This window comes from Balaenoptera physalus (assembly GCF_965194825.1).
Source record: "Balaenoptera physalus genome assembly, chromosome: 1".
Classification (NCBI taxonomy): Eukaryota; Metazoa; Chordata; class Mammalia; order Artiodactyla; family Balaenopteridae; genus Balaenoptera; species Balaenoptera physalus.
The window spans coordinates 84,651,745-84,667,565 of record NC_138882.1 but is presented as its reverse complement, the minus strand read 5'-3'; the positions used below and the strand labels follow the sequence as shown (position 1 = coordinate 84,667,565).

The window sequence follows — 15,821 nt, the reverse complement described above, 5'->3', positions numbered from 1 at the left end:
CATAAATAAAATAAATAAATAAATAAATCAACCCAAAAAAAAGTTTAAAAAAAAAAAAAAATTCTGAAAAAAAAAAAAATAGTAGGAAAAGAAAAAGAAAGAAAAGAAGAGAGAGCGTCCATGGAAGGAAAGCCAGCCACAGACAAGGTAGGAAAATCCAGTTAGCCTGAGATTTTCCCATGGAACTCACAATGGCAGCAAACAGAGTAGCCATGTCTACAGGGCACAGAGAGAAAGAATGTATGACCCGAGAACTTTATGCCCTGCCAAGCAGCAACAGTCTCAAGCTGAAAGAACTCAGGGAATACAGAAGCCAAGAGCCCTTTGAAATCCAACCAACCAAATAATGACTCAAATAAAGGATGCCGGAATGAAGAAGCCAGGCTAAAAGGTCTGTTTGTGAGAGCTGAATTCATAGAACTAAGACTAAACTTGCATTGGAAATCATGGTTACAAAACAGAATGTGAATACTGTATACGTCGACATTTTTAAATTAACTAATATAACTATCAGAAATTGGTAGATTGGGGCAGGGGAAATGGGAATAAGTGTAAATATACTGTTTTCCTCATCCTTCTGGTAGGTGGTGAGGAGTTGTTTTTTATCTCTGACTCTTTTACAAGCTAATATTTCTCATGATGAAAAATAATTTATTTTTCCCACGAGATTTATTTTATTTCATAAAATTTAGTAATTTGTTCATTTTCCATTTGCCACTTTTCCCTTTTGTTATCTACAAGTAAAACTTAAATAGTACTTTTTATTATAAATAACATGTATTGTGGTCCCATTTTTGTAACTTTTTTTTCTGTAAGTCTATCTATCAGTCTCTCTAGCTGTCTATACTGATAGAGAGAGAGCCAAATGGTATTCAACAAATGTTAATGCTTATTTCTGGGTGGTGGGATAGTGATTAATTTTTTTCTTTCTTCTCTGTATTTTGCTGCTTAATTTGTTGTTGTTGCTGCTGCTGCTAATGGATACGGGTCATGGGCATTCTTTTAGAAGAAACAGAAAAGATGACCTTGGCAGTAATTTCAAGAATGGATCGAGGCAGGACTTGTGGGAAGCAGAGAAGATTGGCCCTTGCAGTGGGGGGAGATGGTGATGGTTTTGAAATGATGGGAAGGGCATTAGAGAGGGAAAGAAGTGAACAGATTGGAGATTTATTTTTGAGGTAGAACCAATAGAACTTGCTGATCAATTAGGTATGGGGAGTGAGAGGTAAGGAAGACCCCAAGAAAACTTCTGGATTTGACTTATACGGCTGAGGAGATGGTAGCACCGTTAATATGGGAAGGTGGGATTGGGGATGTGGATTTAGAGGGAAAACCAGGAGTTTGTTTTTGGACTTGGTCAGTTTCATATACTGTGAGACATCCATGTGGAAGTTCATTTATTCAACAAATATTGAGTATTTACTGTTAGGTGAGCCAACACGGGCTGTGAAAGAATTCACAGAAGTGTGAACAAGGGAAAAAAAGAAAGTTTTTATTCACTTTCTGAGGGAGGAAAGAGGCCAGACGCATAGAGTGGCATTAGCCCCAAAGGCTGGGGGTTTGAGTCTTTCACTGGGCTTCAAAGGGCAAGGTGCAGGAAAGAGGGGGTGGGTTCATATCTATTTTGGTCCAGAGTTGTATCAAAGCTGGATGTGCTTCTACAGGATGTGTTTTTTCCAAGAATCTGTAACTTTTTGTCTTCAGAAATTTTCCAGTCCTTGGGTGTCTGAAAGAGACTTGATAGTGGCCCTTGACAGGGGTTACTCTATTTTGAACATTGTTAGATGGGTTTACACTTACTATGTGCTAGGCACTGGGGGATGCTACAGTGAACAAGAGAGACAATGAAATCTTCCCTCGTGGTGCTTGCAATAAACAATAAGTAGGGACTTACCTGGTGGCGCAGTGGTTAAGAATCCGCTTGCCAATGCAGGGGACACGGGTTCCAGCCCTGGTCCGGGAAGATCCCACATGCTGCAGAACAACTAAGCCTGTGTGCCACAACTACTGAGCCTGCCCTCTAGAGCCCACGAGCCACAACTACTGAGCCTGCATGCCACAACTACTGAAGCCCACACACCTAGAGCCTGTGCTCCGCAACAAAAGAAGCCACCACGATGAGAAGCCTGCGCACCGCAACGAAGAGTAGCCCCCGCTCACCGCAACTAAAGAAATCCCACGTGCAGCAACGAAGACCAAGCGCAGCCAAAAATAAATAAAATACATTTTTTAATAATAAAATTTTTTTAAAAATTAAAATTAAAAAAAATAAACAATAAGTAAAACACAGTATTTTAGAGGTCACAAGTGCCATGAGGAAAAATAAAGCAGGAAGTAGGAATAGGGTATACCAGCCTGTGGAGAGGTTCAATTTTTTTTTTTATATTTATTTTATTTATTTATTTATTTGGCTGCGCCAGGTCTTAGCTTTGGCACGCAAGCTCTTAGTTGCAGCATGCGGCATCTAGTTCCCTGACCAGGGATCGAACCCGGGTCCCCTGCATTGGGAGCATGTGGTCTTAACCACTGGACCACCAGGGAAGTCCCAAGAGGTTCAATTTTAAATAAAGTGGTCAAGGAAGTTTCCACTGAGAGAGAGACATTTGATCAAAGACTTGAAGTAGATGAGGGAGAGGCCATGTGACTATCTGGGGAAGAGAGTTCTTCTCTAGCACCCAAAGAGGGGATAGTGGGAACCTCTGATTTATAGGCAGAAGTTCAATTGGTATCTGAAGTGGGGTGGGGGGGGGAATTTGGGGGGACGTTTTGTAGGACTGAGCCCTTAACCTGTAGATCTGATGCTATCTGCAGGTAGATAGTTTCAGAATTGAGCTGAATTATAAGAGACCCAGCTGGTGTCAGAGAATTGCTTGGTGGCATGGGGAAAAATCTCACACATTGAATTGGAATTGGTGTCAGAATTGCAGATGCTTTTTATTTTTTTTTTTTTATTTTTTTTTTTTTTAATTTTTATTTATGGCTGTGTTGGGTCTTCGTTTCTCTGCGAGGGCTTTCTCTAGTTGCGGCAAGCAGGGGCCACTCTTCATCGCGGTGCGCGGGCCTCTCACTGTCACGGCCTCTCTTATTGCGGAGCACAGGATCCAGACGCGCAGGCTCAGTAGCTGTGGCTCACGGGCCCAGTTGCTCCGCGGCATGTGGGATCTTCCCAGACCAGGGCTCGAACCCGTGTCCCCTGCATTGGCAGGCAGATTCTCAACCACTGCGCCACCAGGGAAGCCCGCAGATGCTTTTTAGACACAACCTCTTCTCTTCTCACTCCATGCTCTATCCCTTGGCATGCTCATCCATGCCCAATGCTTAGGTTTCCATCTATGTTTCTGCCTCCCAAACTGCCAATCCAGCCCTCCTCTCTGGACTTTGGATGTGTATATCCAACTACTTCTTTGACATTACCATGTGACTATCACAAGAAGATGTCTAAAACTAAAATTGCAATATCCACACACCTACCGCCCCAAATCTGGGCCTCCTCCAGTTTTCCCTGGGGCAATAAATGGCACCACTATTTATCTGGTTTCACAAGCCAGAAATATGGAAGTCACATGCACACCTGCCTCTCCCTGGTCCATCATGTCCAGCCCATCAAGGCCTGACTATTTTACCCCCTAAATCTCTCACGAATGCATCCACCTCTCACATTTCCCCACCACACCGCTCCCCAGAACTCACTGTTCTTCATCTCCGCTTTATTTTTCTTTACACATCATATGATTTCTTTGTTTGTTTGCTGCTCACATATCTCCACCTGACTAGACTCCAAGCTCCATAGAGAGAGAATAGTGCCTGGCATGTAGTGAGCACTAAATAAGCACGTGTTGACTGGATGAATGAGCCTGCACTCTCTCCACCGGAGTTCAGGAGATAATTGTAGTTAAGAACAACAGCTCCCGGGCTTCCCTGGTGACGCAGTGGTTGAGAATCTGCCTGCTAATGCAGGGGATGCGGGTTCGAGCCCTGGTCTGGGAAGATCCCACATGCCGCGGAGCAACTAGGCCCCTGAGCCACAACTACTGAGCCTGCGCATCTGGAGCCTGTGCTCCACAACAAGAGAGAGGCCACGATAGTGAGAGGCCTGCGCACCGCAATGAAGAGTGGCCCCCGCTTGCCGCAACTAGAGAAAGCCCTCGCACAGAAACAAAGACCCAACACAGCCAAAAATAAATAAATAAAAATTTTTTTTAAAAAAGTATTCATTAAGAACAGCAGCTCCCAAATCAGACTGCCTGTGTTCCACCACTTGTCAGTTCTATGATCTCTAGCAAGTTATGTAACTTCTCTGTGCCTCAGTTTCCTCTCCTGTAAAATAGAGATAACAAAAGTACTTACTTCATTGGCTTGTGGGGATTAGGGAGTTAATATATGTGAAATAGAACAATACCTGGTATAGAGTAAGTACTCAGTAACAATTGGCAATTATTTGCTATTATTTATTAAATTACCTCTTCACTGGTCTCCCTGCCCCGACTCTACCCCCTCTCTTAATCTTCTCCATATTGCAAAATGGAATTTTAAGTGAAATTTTTCAAAGTGCAAATCTGATCATGTCGCACACTCAAGCGCACACAAACACACACACACTCACATTGCTGAAAAAACCATTCAGTGGCTACCAATCCTTAACATGTCCCCCAGGGTCCTGCCCACCCCTCCAGCCTCACCTTGTTATCTGTCTCCACCTTGTTCTTGGGCTTTAGCCACACTTAACTTTCCCTCGGTAACTCATCATGCCCCCTTTCTGCCACGGAGCCTTTGCATATAATGGTCCTTCTATCTAGGTAGCACTTCCTCCCCTCAACTTCACTCTCAACCTCCCTCCTCCCTTTGCCTGGATAACTTCTGCTCATCTTTCAGATCTCAACTCAAGAGTCACTTCCATAATGACATTCCCCACTCCCAGACTAAAATTCAGGTTTCTTTTTTTAAAATTACCATAGGGAATTCCCTGGTGGTCCAGTGGTTAGGACTCAGCACTTTCAGTGCCATGGCCTGGGTTCAATCCGTGGTCAAGGAACTAAGATTCTGCAAGCCACGTGGTGTGGCCAAAAAGAAAAAAAATTACTGTAAATTTGACCCCTTAGCAGTTGACCTCAGTTTGCAATTATCCACTTGTTTGTGTTATCACGTGGTTATTTGTTGTCTTCTCTAAACTGAAAGCCCCATAAAATCAGGAAACATATATTTCCTCCTCTTTTTATTGCAGTATCTACTGTACCTGGCACATACAAAGTACTACCGTCTGAATGAGTGAATGAATAAATGAATGAATGGGTCCTCAGCAGAAGCAACCACAACCACCATACAGGGCCTGTAAGGGGCTTAACCCTTCATAGTTATCGGGACCAAGACACAGACAACAGCCTCTGCCCTTTGGGCAGTTCACAGAGTTAGTAAAAGAGGGGGTCTGAGTGGCAGGTGTGCTGGCCGTCAGCAGTGTGTCTTTGACTAAGCCACGTCACCTCTCTGAGCCTCCATATCTTCATCTGTAAAATGTGGATCGTGATTCTTGTCTCACAGGGTTAAGGAGGACCGAATGAGCCTTGGATGAGAAAGTGTTTTTTAAAACTTTTAACATTGAACAAACAGAAAGGATTGTTTTATTTTCCAAAAGGGAACTTTACTAGGAATTGAAATGGAAAGAAAAGCCAAATATACAGGAAGTACAAAAGCTGACCCAGGTGGCTTTAGTTTCCTTACCCTAATGTGGCAAGATAAGCCAGGTTCTCACCCCATAGAATGACAAGCCTAGCTACAGATGGGTTTGTGGGTGCAATTTATTGGGCACCCACCACCTCAGTCCCAATAGTTTAGACACTAGGCCAGGCCAGTGTGAGACGCCAGACAGAGGGACCCTTCTCAGCTCCACTGTGGGACCCCCACAGGAGCCTGTTCTGGCCCCCTATCCCCTGCTCTGCTCGGGCCCTGCTCAGGCCATCTGGTCTTCTGGGTGAGGGAGGAAGGCCCACCCTTCTCTGGGCCCAACACTCCCCAGAGAGGCCTCCAGCTGAGCTGCCTGACCTCAAAGTGGCTGCTTTTGCTCCCCTGGGGCCTCTCTGGCTCCAGGCCCTGGAGCCCAATCCTTGATTGTTGTTAAGTTTCTCTGACCTCCACTGAAGCTCAGCATCGTCCCCAGTGCTCTAGGCTTACACTTAGACCCCTCTAGAAACAGGCCTCTAACTGGGGTCACACACCAGCTCATTTCCTGCCAGCTGTTCTAAAGTCTTGACCAGTGAAGTGTTTGTTTCCAGACACAAACCAGGGGCAGTGAAGGGAGCTCTATTCTGAGCTGCCTCCGGGATCTCACATGTCATCCCCACACCTTAGGCTTCACATCAAGTCTTTGGCAGAAGACTTGTACACTGAAAACGACAAACCATTGCTGGAAGAAATTGAAGAAGGCACAAATAGAGGGAAAGACATCCCATGTTCTTGGATTGGAAGACTTAATATCATTAAATGTCCATACTATCCAAAGTGACCTACAGATTAAATACAATCCCTATCAAAATCCCAGTGGCATTTTTTTAGAAATAGAAAAAACTATCCTAAAAGTCATATGGAATCTCAAAGGACTCCAAATAGCCAAAACAATCTTGAGAAAGAAGAGTAAAGCTGGAGGCCTCACACTTCCTGATTTCAAAACATATTATAAAGCTACAGTAATCAAAACAGTATGGAACTGGCAAAAAGGACAGACAGACATACAGGGACTTCACTGGTGGTCGAGTGGGTAAGACACTGTGCTCTCAATGCAGGGGGACAAGGTTAGATCCCTGGTCAGGGAACTAGATCCCACATGCATGCCACAACTAAGAGTTCTCATGCTGCAACTAAGAAGCCCGCATGCCGCAACTAAAAGATCCCTCATGCCACAACTAAAGATCCCGTATGCCGCAATGAAAATCCTGCGTGCCACAACTAAGACCCAGTGCAACCAAAATTAATTAATTAATTAACTAATTTAAAAGATAGACATACAGGCCAATGGACCAGAATGGAGAGCCCAAAAATACACCCTCACATATTTGATTGAATGATTTTCAACAAGGATATCAAGACCACACAATGGGGAAAGGATAGTCTCTTCAACAAATGGTGTTAGGAAAACTGGATATTCATATACAAAAGAATGAATTTGGACCCTTACCTTATACCATATACAAAAATTAACTCAAAATGGAAACCTAAAAGTAAGACCTGAAACTATAAAACTCATAGAAGAAAACATCAGGGAAAATCCTCATGACATTGTAACAAGCAAAGATTCCTTGGATATGACACCAAAAAAAGATAACAAAAGCAAAAATAGACAAATAGAACTACATGAAACTTAAAAACTTCTGGGGAACAAAGGAAATAATCAACAAAGTAAAAAGATAACTTACAGAATGGGGGGAAATATTTGCAAGCCATATGTCAGATAACAGGTTAATTAATATCCAGGATATATAAAGAACTACAACTCAACAAAATAAAATAAAACATAACCAACTTAAAAATGAGCAAAGGATTTGAATAGACATTTCTCCAAAGTAGATTACACAAATGGTCAAGAAGCATATTAAAAGATGCTCAACATCACTAATTATCAGTGAAATGCAAATTAAAAAGAAAAAGACACAAGATACCATCTCACTTTCATTAGGATGGTCACTATCAAAAAAAAAAAAAAAAGAAAATAGCAAGTATTGAGGAGAATGTGGAGAAATTGGAACCCTTGTGCACTGTTGGTGGGAATGTAAAATGGTGCATCCACTATGGAATAGTATGGAGGTTCTTCAAAATTTTTTAAATAGAACTGCCATATAACCCAACAATCCCACTTCTGGGTATACATTGAAAATAATTGAGGGGACTTCCCTGGCTGTCCAGTGGTTAAGACTCCGTGCTTCCACTGCAGGGGACATGAGTTCGATCCCTGGTTGGGGAGTTAAGATCCCACATGCCATGCTGTGTGGCCAAAAAATTTTTTTAAAAAAGACAAGAAAAAAATTTAAAACAGGATCTTGAAGAGATATTATCACTTCCATGTTCATTACAGCTTTATTCACATTAGCCAAGATCTAGAAGCAACCTAAATGCCCATTGGCAGATGAAAGGACAAAGAAAATGTGGTATATACATAAAATGGAATATTATTCAGCCTTCCAAAAGAAGGAAATTCTGTCATATGCTACAACATGGAAGAACCTTGAGGATATTATGTTAAGTGAAATAAGCCAGTCACGAAAGGGCAAGTACTGCATGATTCCACTTATATGAGGTATCTAAAGTAATCAAACTCATAGAAACAGAAAGTAGAACGGTGGTTGCCAGGGCCTGAGAGGTGGTGAATGGGGAGTTGCTGTTCAGTGAGTATAGAGGTTCAGTCCTGTAAGATGAAAAAGCTCTAGAGATCTGCTGTACAACAATGTGCATATAGCTAACAATACTGTAATGTGCACTTAAAATTTGTGAAGAGGGTAAACTGATGTGTGTATTTTATCACAATTATATATATATAATGTGAGTGAGTTCTTCACCACTCAGTCAAGGTAGCATTGTGACCCCCAGGACAGGCAAAGGGTGTTCTTTACTTTTTGGGGGGGGCTATATTGGGTCTTTTTTGTGGTGTACAGGCTTCTCATTGCAGTGGCTTCTCCCGCTGCAGAGCACGGACTCTAGGCACGCAGGCTTCAGTAGTTGTGGCATGCGGGCTCTGTAGTTGTAGCTCACAGGCTCTAGAGTGCAGGTTCAGTAGTTGTGGCGCACGGGCTTAGTTGCTCCGCGGCATGTGGGATCTTCCCAGACCAGGGCTCGAACCCGTGTCCCCTGCATTGGCAGGTGGATTCTTAACCACTGCACCACCAGGGAAGTCCCTGTTCTTTACATTTTTAACTGGAGAAGGGTTGCTGTGAAGGAGAGATGGGAAAGAAGACCAGTGTGCTACCTTGACTGCAAGCCCATTCTGAGGCAGGTCACTTTTAGAAGGTTGAGGATCTGTAATGGATTCCAATAAAACTGTCTATGCCTGTGCATCTTTAGAAAAACCTTAAACCTTAGGGGTAAGCTGCCCTGGGTTGAAAACCATTGATCAAGAGCGCACAGGCTTGATTTCCTGCCCTGTTTCTTTTGGGGGCATGTGCTGTCTTTCCATGGCAGGGGAGAAACATAGAAGCTGTCATTGTCCCCTACATCAGGCACAAGTCCCAACTCTGGCCTTCCACACCCCTTCCTTTGCACCCCACTTTCTCATCCCATAAACTTCTCTGTGTATTAGAATAATCTGTACATGAGAATTCAGTATCTCTGTGCTATTCATGACTCAAGACTGAGGGTTGTGGCGCCTCTCTCATGGAATTTCAGTGAGGACAAGATGGGATACACTGTGTGCCCAGAAGTTGAATGTGAGTTGAGTTTGGTCTATGAGGGACCAGAGGTGATGACACGTGTGGCCTTTGGCCCTTCATGGAGGAGGGAAGTAGCTGCTGACCCAGGGCTAACAGCACCAGCTGGGATCCCAGAGTTCTACTTCTTTCTTGCTCTGCCCTCTCGGTGAGATTTCCCCTTGCCACCCCCTTGCATCGGGGCCCATGGCAAAGATCACCAAGGCATGAGGAAGTTCTAAGGAGTGGAAAGGTTTTAATGAACATTACAAAGGGACTGGGTGAGGGGGACACAAACTCCAAATCCAGCCTTTGTTGCCCATTTCAGTGGCTCAGGAGGGAGGGGGCTCAACCCTGTTCCCAGACCCAGAGGCAGCTAGAGGGCAATCCCTGGAAGTCTCCTCTACCCAGCAGAGGGGCTGAGGGAAAGGGGAGAGAGAAGTCTCTGCTAGTGTTGCCAGGAGCGGGGAGACCTGAAGCAGCAAGCTGACCTCTAAGGTCAGGAGAGACCTGGAATCAGGCAGGAACATCAGAGGTCAGAAGGGTAGATGGACTGAACAGGTGGGGAAACTCTTGGGTCCCCATACAGCACTGTCACAGAGGGGCCCCAGGGTCTGCTGGCTCCAGGGACTGAGACCCTCAGGGAGACACCCCCAGACTGAGACACTCACAAAGGGGCCCTGACGTCCCCCCTTGCCCTGTTCAGCAACGGTCAGGAGAAGGTCTAGAGGGAGAAGAGAGGACAGGGGTCTGGGTGGGCAGAGGAGGCTGAGGAGGGAGTCTAGGAAGAGCATCGGGGGAGGGGACGGTGGGAGGGTCCTCTAGCTGCTGCTCTGCTGCTCCTGCTGGCGGATAAGGTTGGCGATGGGGCTAGTGATGCCGCCTATCAAGTTCCAGTACTCGTCGAAGCTGATGCACCCGTCATGGTTGGCGTCCAGGTTCTGGATGAGCTTGTCAGCAGCCCTTCGGTTCCCCGTGTCCTGGCAAGGAATTGAAGGTCAGCAATACTGAGGTGGCAGCTCTACAGAGGCCCCAGGAAGGACCCTAGGCAGAGTCCAGGGTCTGGCCTGGGCTGCTGCTGCCCTTGGAAGATGGGAACAGAGCCGTCACTGGCTCAGGCCTGGGCACCCTGAGGACAGAGGGCTGGGCGGGGTGGAGACCCCTGGTTTTGGGGGGATAACTCTGAAAGGACAGAAGTGGCAGTGGGGAAGGAAACCCAGAGAGGACAAGAGCTTCAGGAGCTGGGTGGGGTAGGGGCGTGGAGAGGCCAGGCCCTTGGGTGGGGGGACCTCACCGTCAGCATATGGTTGAGCTCCTTCTGAAGCATCTTCCGGAAGCTGCTCTTGCTGATCTTGTTCTTGGCCAGGCTGTTCTTGGACACGTATTTGTAGAAGTTTTCCACCAGGACGACCACCGCCTTCTCCAGCTCCGTGTAGGAGTCCGCCATCTCACCACCTCACACCTCGCAGGGCCTGGCTGCCAGGATGAGGGGAGGTGAGGAGACCCCACAGGCCACACCTGCTCCTTCGTCTCTCTGCCCCTGTCCTCCCGCTGGCCCCACCCCCTGGGCCTCTGGCCCCCCAGGCTGGCTGGTCCTCAGGAGGAAGTAAGCAGGGAAAGGGGAACCCAGGGTGGGCCTGGAATGACAACTATGTGTCTCCTCTCCTCCAGGTGCTCCCCAGCTCAACCGCCTCAACAGGTTTTCCAGGCACTTCCCCAGCCCCAGGCACTGAGCTTGTCAGAGCCCCAGAGAGAACAAGAGGCTCCGTGGGAAGAGGATGAGAGCCAGTGCCCATCCTTCCGCCTTCTCCATACCTGGCCCACCCAGAGTCCCTGGCCCGGGGACAAGCACAGATAGAAACTGCTAGGATGGGCCACGTCCCCCACCCCCAGGGTTGGCCGAGACCCCTGACCCAGGCAACAAAGCAGGAGGCGGGGACCTAGGCTCTCCCCAGTCCTTCCCGCCAGGCTCCAGGACAGTGCGTCCAGGGTCTCAGGCCATGGCTGCCCTTCTCTGATAAAAGACAATGTCCTGATCCATCAAGTGAGGCTTTGTGCAGGCCCCCAGCCAGCCCCGGCTAGCCTAACCTCCCTCATACCCACCCCGAAATATACAGCAGGATACAAGGGCCCCTCCCCACCCTATTACCTAAGGAGGAGCCCGACAGTTCAGCCCCAGCTGGAGACAGCTGAAGATGGAGCCTCCACAGCCAGCCAGAGGCTACACACATCAGCCCCTCGCCCCAGGACAAAAGGCACTCACATTGCAAGCGGATACAGCCTACTGAATAACAGGATATGAGGGGAACAGGCGGATCTACTCTGTGAGTCGCCGCCCATGCCCAGAGCCCCCCCAAGTGAACCCTGGCAAATGAGCCTCCCTTCCCGCCCCCAAGCCCAGGAATGAGTTGCAGCTGCCTTGCCCATTGGGTCTTGGCAAGGGAAGGTGGACACCGCCACCAGGGCATCCCATGTTTCGATATGGAAGGGAAGTCTGCTTCTCCGAGCCCCACCGCAGCCCCTGCCCCTGCCACCTGCTTTCTAATCCCCCTCTTGGCCATCCATCCCTCCTCCTGTGCCCATTGCCCTGCCCTCTCCACCTAGCTGAAGCCTGCCCAAACCGCACCTCCAGGGAAGACTGCCCTGACCCTTGCCCTCTGGTCCTCCTCCCCTGGCTCCCACAGACTCTCAGCCATCCTTGGCTGGGCCCACTAGCTGCTGTGACTGCAGTCTCTTCCTGGATCATCTCTCCCCAGACACCAGACCTTCCTGGAAACAAGGATAGTGTTTCTTATACACAGCCATTGTGTTAGGACTGGGAGACTTTGGGACCACTTTTTAAAATCCTAGATATACAACCTCCCTGCTTTTAATCTCTGCGTCTCCTCTCGCCCACGTGGCCTGGCCCAATGCTTTGCTCAAGGTAGATGCTCTATAAATATTCCACCTCCTGCCAGCCCTGATACCAGGTATCCAAGGCCCCTGACCACCCTTCGAAGATTTTTCTTTTACTAAACTTCTTCTGGAGGAAGGGTGAGACCCAGAAGGACTAAGCCAGGATGCAGGAAGGAAGGAGAGTTGAGAGGGAGAGGGGTCAGGCTAGGGCAACTCTGACCAGGAATCCTACCCTTCTCTCCCCTGCCTCGTCCACCTGACCGCTCTGGTCTGTGGCCGCAAGAATGAAGTATGGAACCAGGGCTGTAGGAAACCTTTTTTTTTTTTTCCAGTACTCTTTATTTATTGTGTGTAATTGTGTGGTTCAATGTTTATACCTTTGTAAGACTTTCATACAAATGCTCTAACATTCACAAGTGAGACAAAAATGTTTCAATCCATGAACTGTCTGCCCTGCTGCCCTTGGGTGGGCAGTTGCCCAGGCCTACGACCAGCATTCCTGGGGATTCCGAAAGCTGCACCCATGTCAGCAAGGATTGTGTCATGCCCTACTCCCAACCAGCCTTGGGAGTGGGGAGAAAGTTCAGAGAATCCCCCACTTTCACCATTCCAGACCTTGTTCCCCAAGTGAGGAATCCTGTGGGAAACAGTCAGGGAGAGGAAAGGATAAGAAATGGGTTTGGGGGGCAGTGTGTCTCTGTCCCTCTCCCCATGGCCCAGCACTCCCCTCCCCCCACCTGCCATCTTGGAGCCCAGTCCTGCCCTTCCTTGATACCATGCCTCAGCCTCTACCTGGCAAGACACAGGTGAGCTCCCAGGAGACATCTCGGCACCTGCTGTCAGGTACACAGTCGCCCCAGAGAGCTGCGCTTCAGCTCCCAGGCCTCCCAGTAGTCCCCACCCCACCTCCTTCTAGCCAAATGGACAATGCTGGAGTTAACAATTTGGACAAATGCTTTTCTGAAGCTTTTTCCGAAGGAAAGGTGTTCGAGGGGAAGAGTCAGGTGTCATTACCTTCTTTCTCCTTCCCTTCCCTGGGGGTCAGGAGACAGGCTCTGCCACCACACCCATGCCAAGGTCACCTGCCCCTCCTGCCTGCCCAGTCCTCCCACCAAACCAGGCCAGAGGGTCCCCAGGCATGTGGTTGGGGGGAGGGGAGGTGGTGGGCCATCCCATCAGCCCCTCCCTGGGAAGGGTGGGGCAAGAGGTAACTCCTGCATTGACTTTGCCACAGGTTGATCCTGGCCTGAGGGTGGGGGGGGGGGGGGGGGGGGGTGGACAGTACACTGGAGCCTTCCAAAAAAATGAGAATGGAGGGACTCGTCCTCCAAAGGACCCTCTCACCTGGGGCCCCCATCCCTCCTGCAATGTTCTCATTGTCTTCACCTTGGCTGATTCATCACTGAGCAACCAAGAGGCCCCCACCCCGCCCACCTCAGCCCAGCTTGCTGACTTCTCCAAAAGCCCAAATTGCCCTGACACCATGCTCCTGGGTCTCAGCCACTCCAGCCCCACCCTCCCACCCCCAGGTGCTGGGCCCCACCCCTCCAAGTGCCTCCTCTTCACCCTCCATCTCTTCAACTCCCCAGTCCCTTTCCGTGTGGAGCCCTGAACATCCACCACACCCTCTAAAACTCACCTCCTCTTCCCACCTCCACACACACTTCTTGAGTCTTAAATTGTTCCCAAGTGTTGGGATATGTCCCTGGACTCCTATCCCTCCTAGTCACCTCTCCTCTAGAGCCTAGGCCACTCTCAAGCCTCAATTTGGCATTCTCTGCATTCCTTTCATCTACCTTGAATTTGTTCACTCATTTATCCACCATTCACTTGCTTACTCTCTCATTCATTTCCTACTTAATTCACTCATTTGCCCCAGCTGCCTGCAATACACAGGGAAGGCACAATCTACACTGGGCTGGTAATGCTTTACTCAATTTGCAAGGTTGTTTCAAATTAACCTCTCCAGCCTCTCCAGCTCCGTTCTGTGTTCCCTCTTCTCCTGCTCTTTTCCCAGTTCCAGAGGCTAGTATCTCACACAAGTGTCCCTGCCTACCCCCCAGCCCCACCCTCACAGGACTCACTGCATCTAATCCACACAAATGTACACAATCACAATGAGCAAGGAATTCTGCTATTTCTGATCCCCTCTGCTTGGGTGACCCACCTACCTTCCAAACTCTTCTGCTTTCAGAATACGTAGCTGGAGGAAGAAGACTGTTCCTCAGAAATTTTTTTCCAGACAAGTGAAGTTGGAGGAGTTTGGTGTGGACACGGACACAGACACACGCACACGCGCGCGCGCACACACACACACACACACACACACCTGCCCCTGGCCTCACCAACACCCAGAGAGCTCTTTTCTAGTCGATGGGGAAAGTCTGAGCTCGTGCTCACCAGCACTCCAGGACTCCGTCATGGGTCTCCAAGCACACCAGCCCTCACCCCCTCCGACCCGGACAGGGAGCAGGGCCAGGCAGGGGAAATGCTCTACAGGGCAGGGGGCTCCACTAAGCAAAGCAAGTCAAGCCAGAACCTGCCTGGGTCTTGAGGTAGAGGAGAAGCTGCCCAGTTTCCGGGCCCCTCTCCTGGAGTTCAGGCTCCAGGGGGCCTCACCCAGGTTCCTCCCGGGCCCCATCGCCCCTCCCAAGGAACAGCTCCCAGAGCACTTGGGGCCGGCGTCCGGCACCTGCCTGAGTTGAGAGGTGGAGAGAAGCAACCCAGGCCCCTGCCTCCCCTCCTCGGGCTGCTCTCAGGCTCTCTGGGCCCTCCCTGGCTTCTCCTGGACCCCATTACCTCTCCCGGACACAGCCCCCAGCGCCCAGCGAGGCCTGTGTCCAGGGTCTAGCTACTCCCCAACCTCCACCAAACACATCTGCCGTTTTTCTGTTGGGGAAAATCGGAGCAGCTGAGGGCAAAGCTTCTGAACACTCTGCCCGGTGGCCCAGCCCTGGGAGAGGAACCCGGTCAGCTGCTGGGCTGGGGAGGGGGTCTTGCCACCCCATCCACTCCTCTGAAGACCTCTCCAACCCCCAAGCCCACCAGAACGCTCCATTCCCAAACTGGCCTTTTGGAAAAGTTAACAATTGACAAAACCTTCCTGCTCAGTCTCTGCAGGCCCCCCTCCCCAGGCCCCCTTCACTGCCCTTTGTCCGGGCCTCCCCAGCCTGCAGGGCCCCTCCGGCAGCCCCAGACCTCCCAGGACGGGCCTGGAGTGCTCACCTACCTTCTTGGTCCACCTCCTCTCCTGCGGGGCTCTGGAACCTGGGCTCTGGCACTGCCAAGTAGCTACGCCCTCAGCCAGCCAGGACTCCTCCCCGCTGCACTCCCAGAATCTGTCCCACTCCCTCCCGGCCCTGCCTGGAGGAGCTGGCTCAGTGGGGAGGTAGGGTCTGAGCTCCCTCTTGACTTACTTGGCCCTGGGGTTGGGCCCATGTTAAAGGGATACACACCTTTTTTAAACACCCTTCCGCCCCCCACCCCAGAGGGAGTGGTGCAAGCTGGCGCTCCCCCAACCCCACCCTCCTAACCCCGCAGGGC

At 49.3% G+C, this 15,821-nt stretch overlaps 1 protein-coding gene and 1 long non-coding RNA gene across 8 annotated transcripts in view; one reads left to right on the top strand and one right to left on the bottom strand.

Annotated features, from left to right (window-relative positions):
* The window catches only part of LOC309648206, an 80,262-nt gene that overhangs the window by 33,350 nt on the left and 31,091 nt on the right, over positions 1 to 15,821 (top strand). The window lies entirely within an intron of this gene.
* On the bottom strand, positions 9,616 to 15,664 carry S100A16 (S100 calcium binding protein A16). Of its 7 annotated transcripts, none has more exons than XM_082436406.1 (4): positions 15,508 to 15,648; positions 15,078 to 15,167; positions 10,678 to 10,855; positions 9,616 to 10,363 (listed from the first exon to the last, which is right to left on the bottom strand). In XM_082436406.1, the coding sequence occupies exons 3-4, from the start codon at positions 10,828 to 10,830 to the stop codon at positions 10,205 to 10,207; spliced, it is 312 nt and encodes a 103-aa protein (XP_082292532.1). In that variant the 5' UTR covers positions 10,831 to 10,855; positions 15,078 to 15,167; positions 15,508 to 15,648; the 3' UTR covers positions 9,616 to 10,204. The 7 variants fall into 7 exon arrangements, with proteins under 7 accessions (XP_082292532.1, XP_082292530.1, XP_082292528.1 ...); XM_082436404.1 differs by having other exon boundaries at positions 10,678 to 10,859; positions 15,508 to 15,647; XM_082436402.1 differs by lacking the exon at positions 15,078 to 15,167 and having other exon boundaries at positions 10,678 to 10,859; positions 15,508 to 15,664.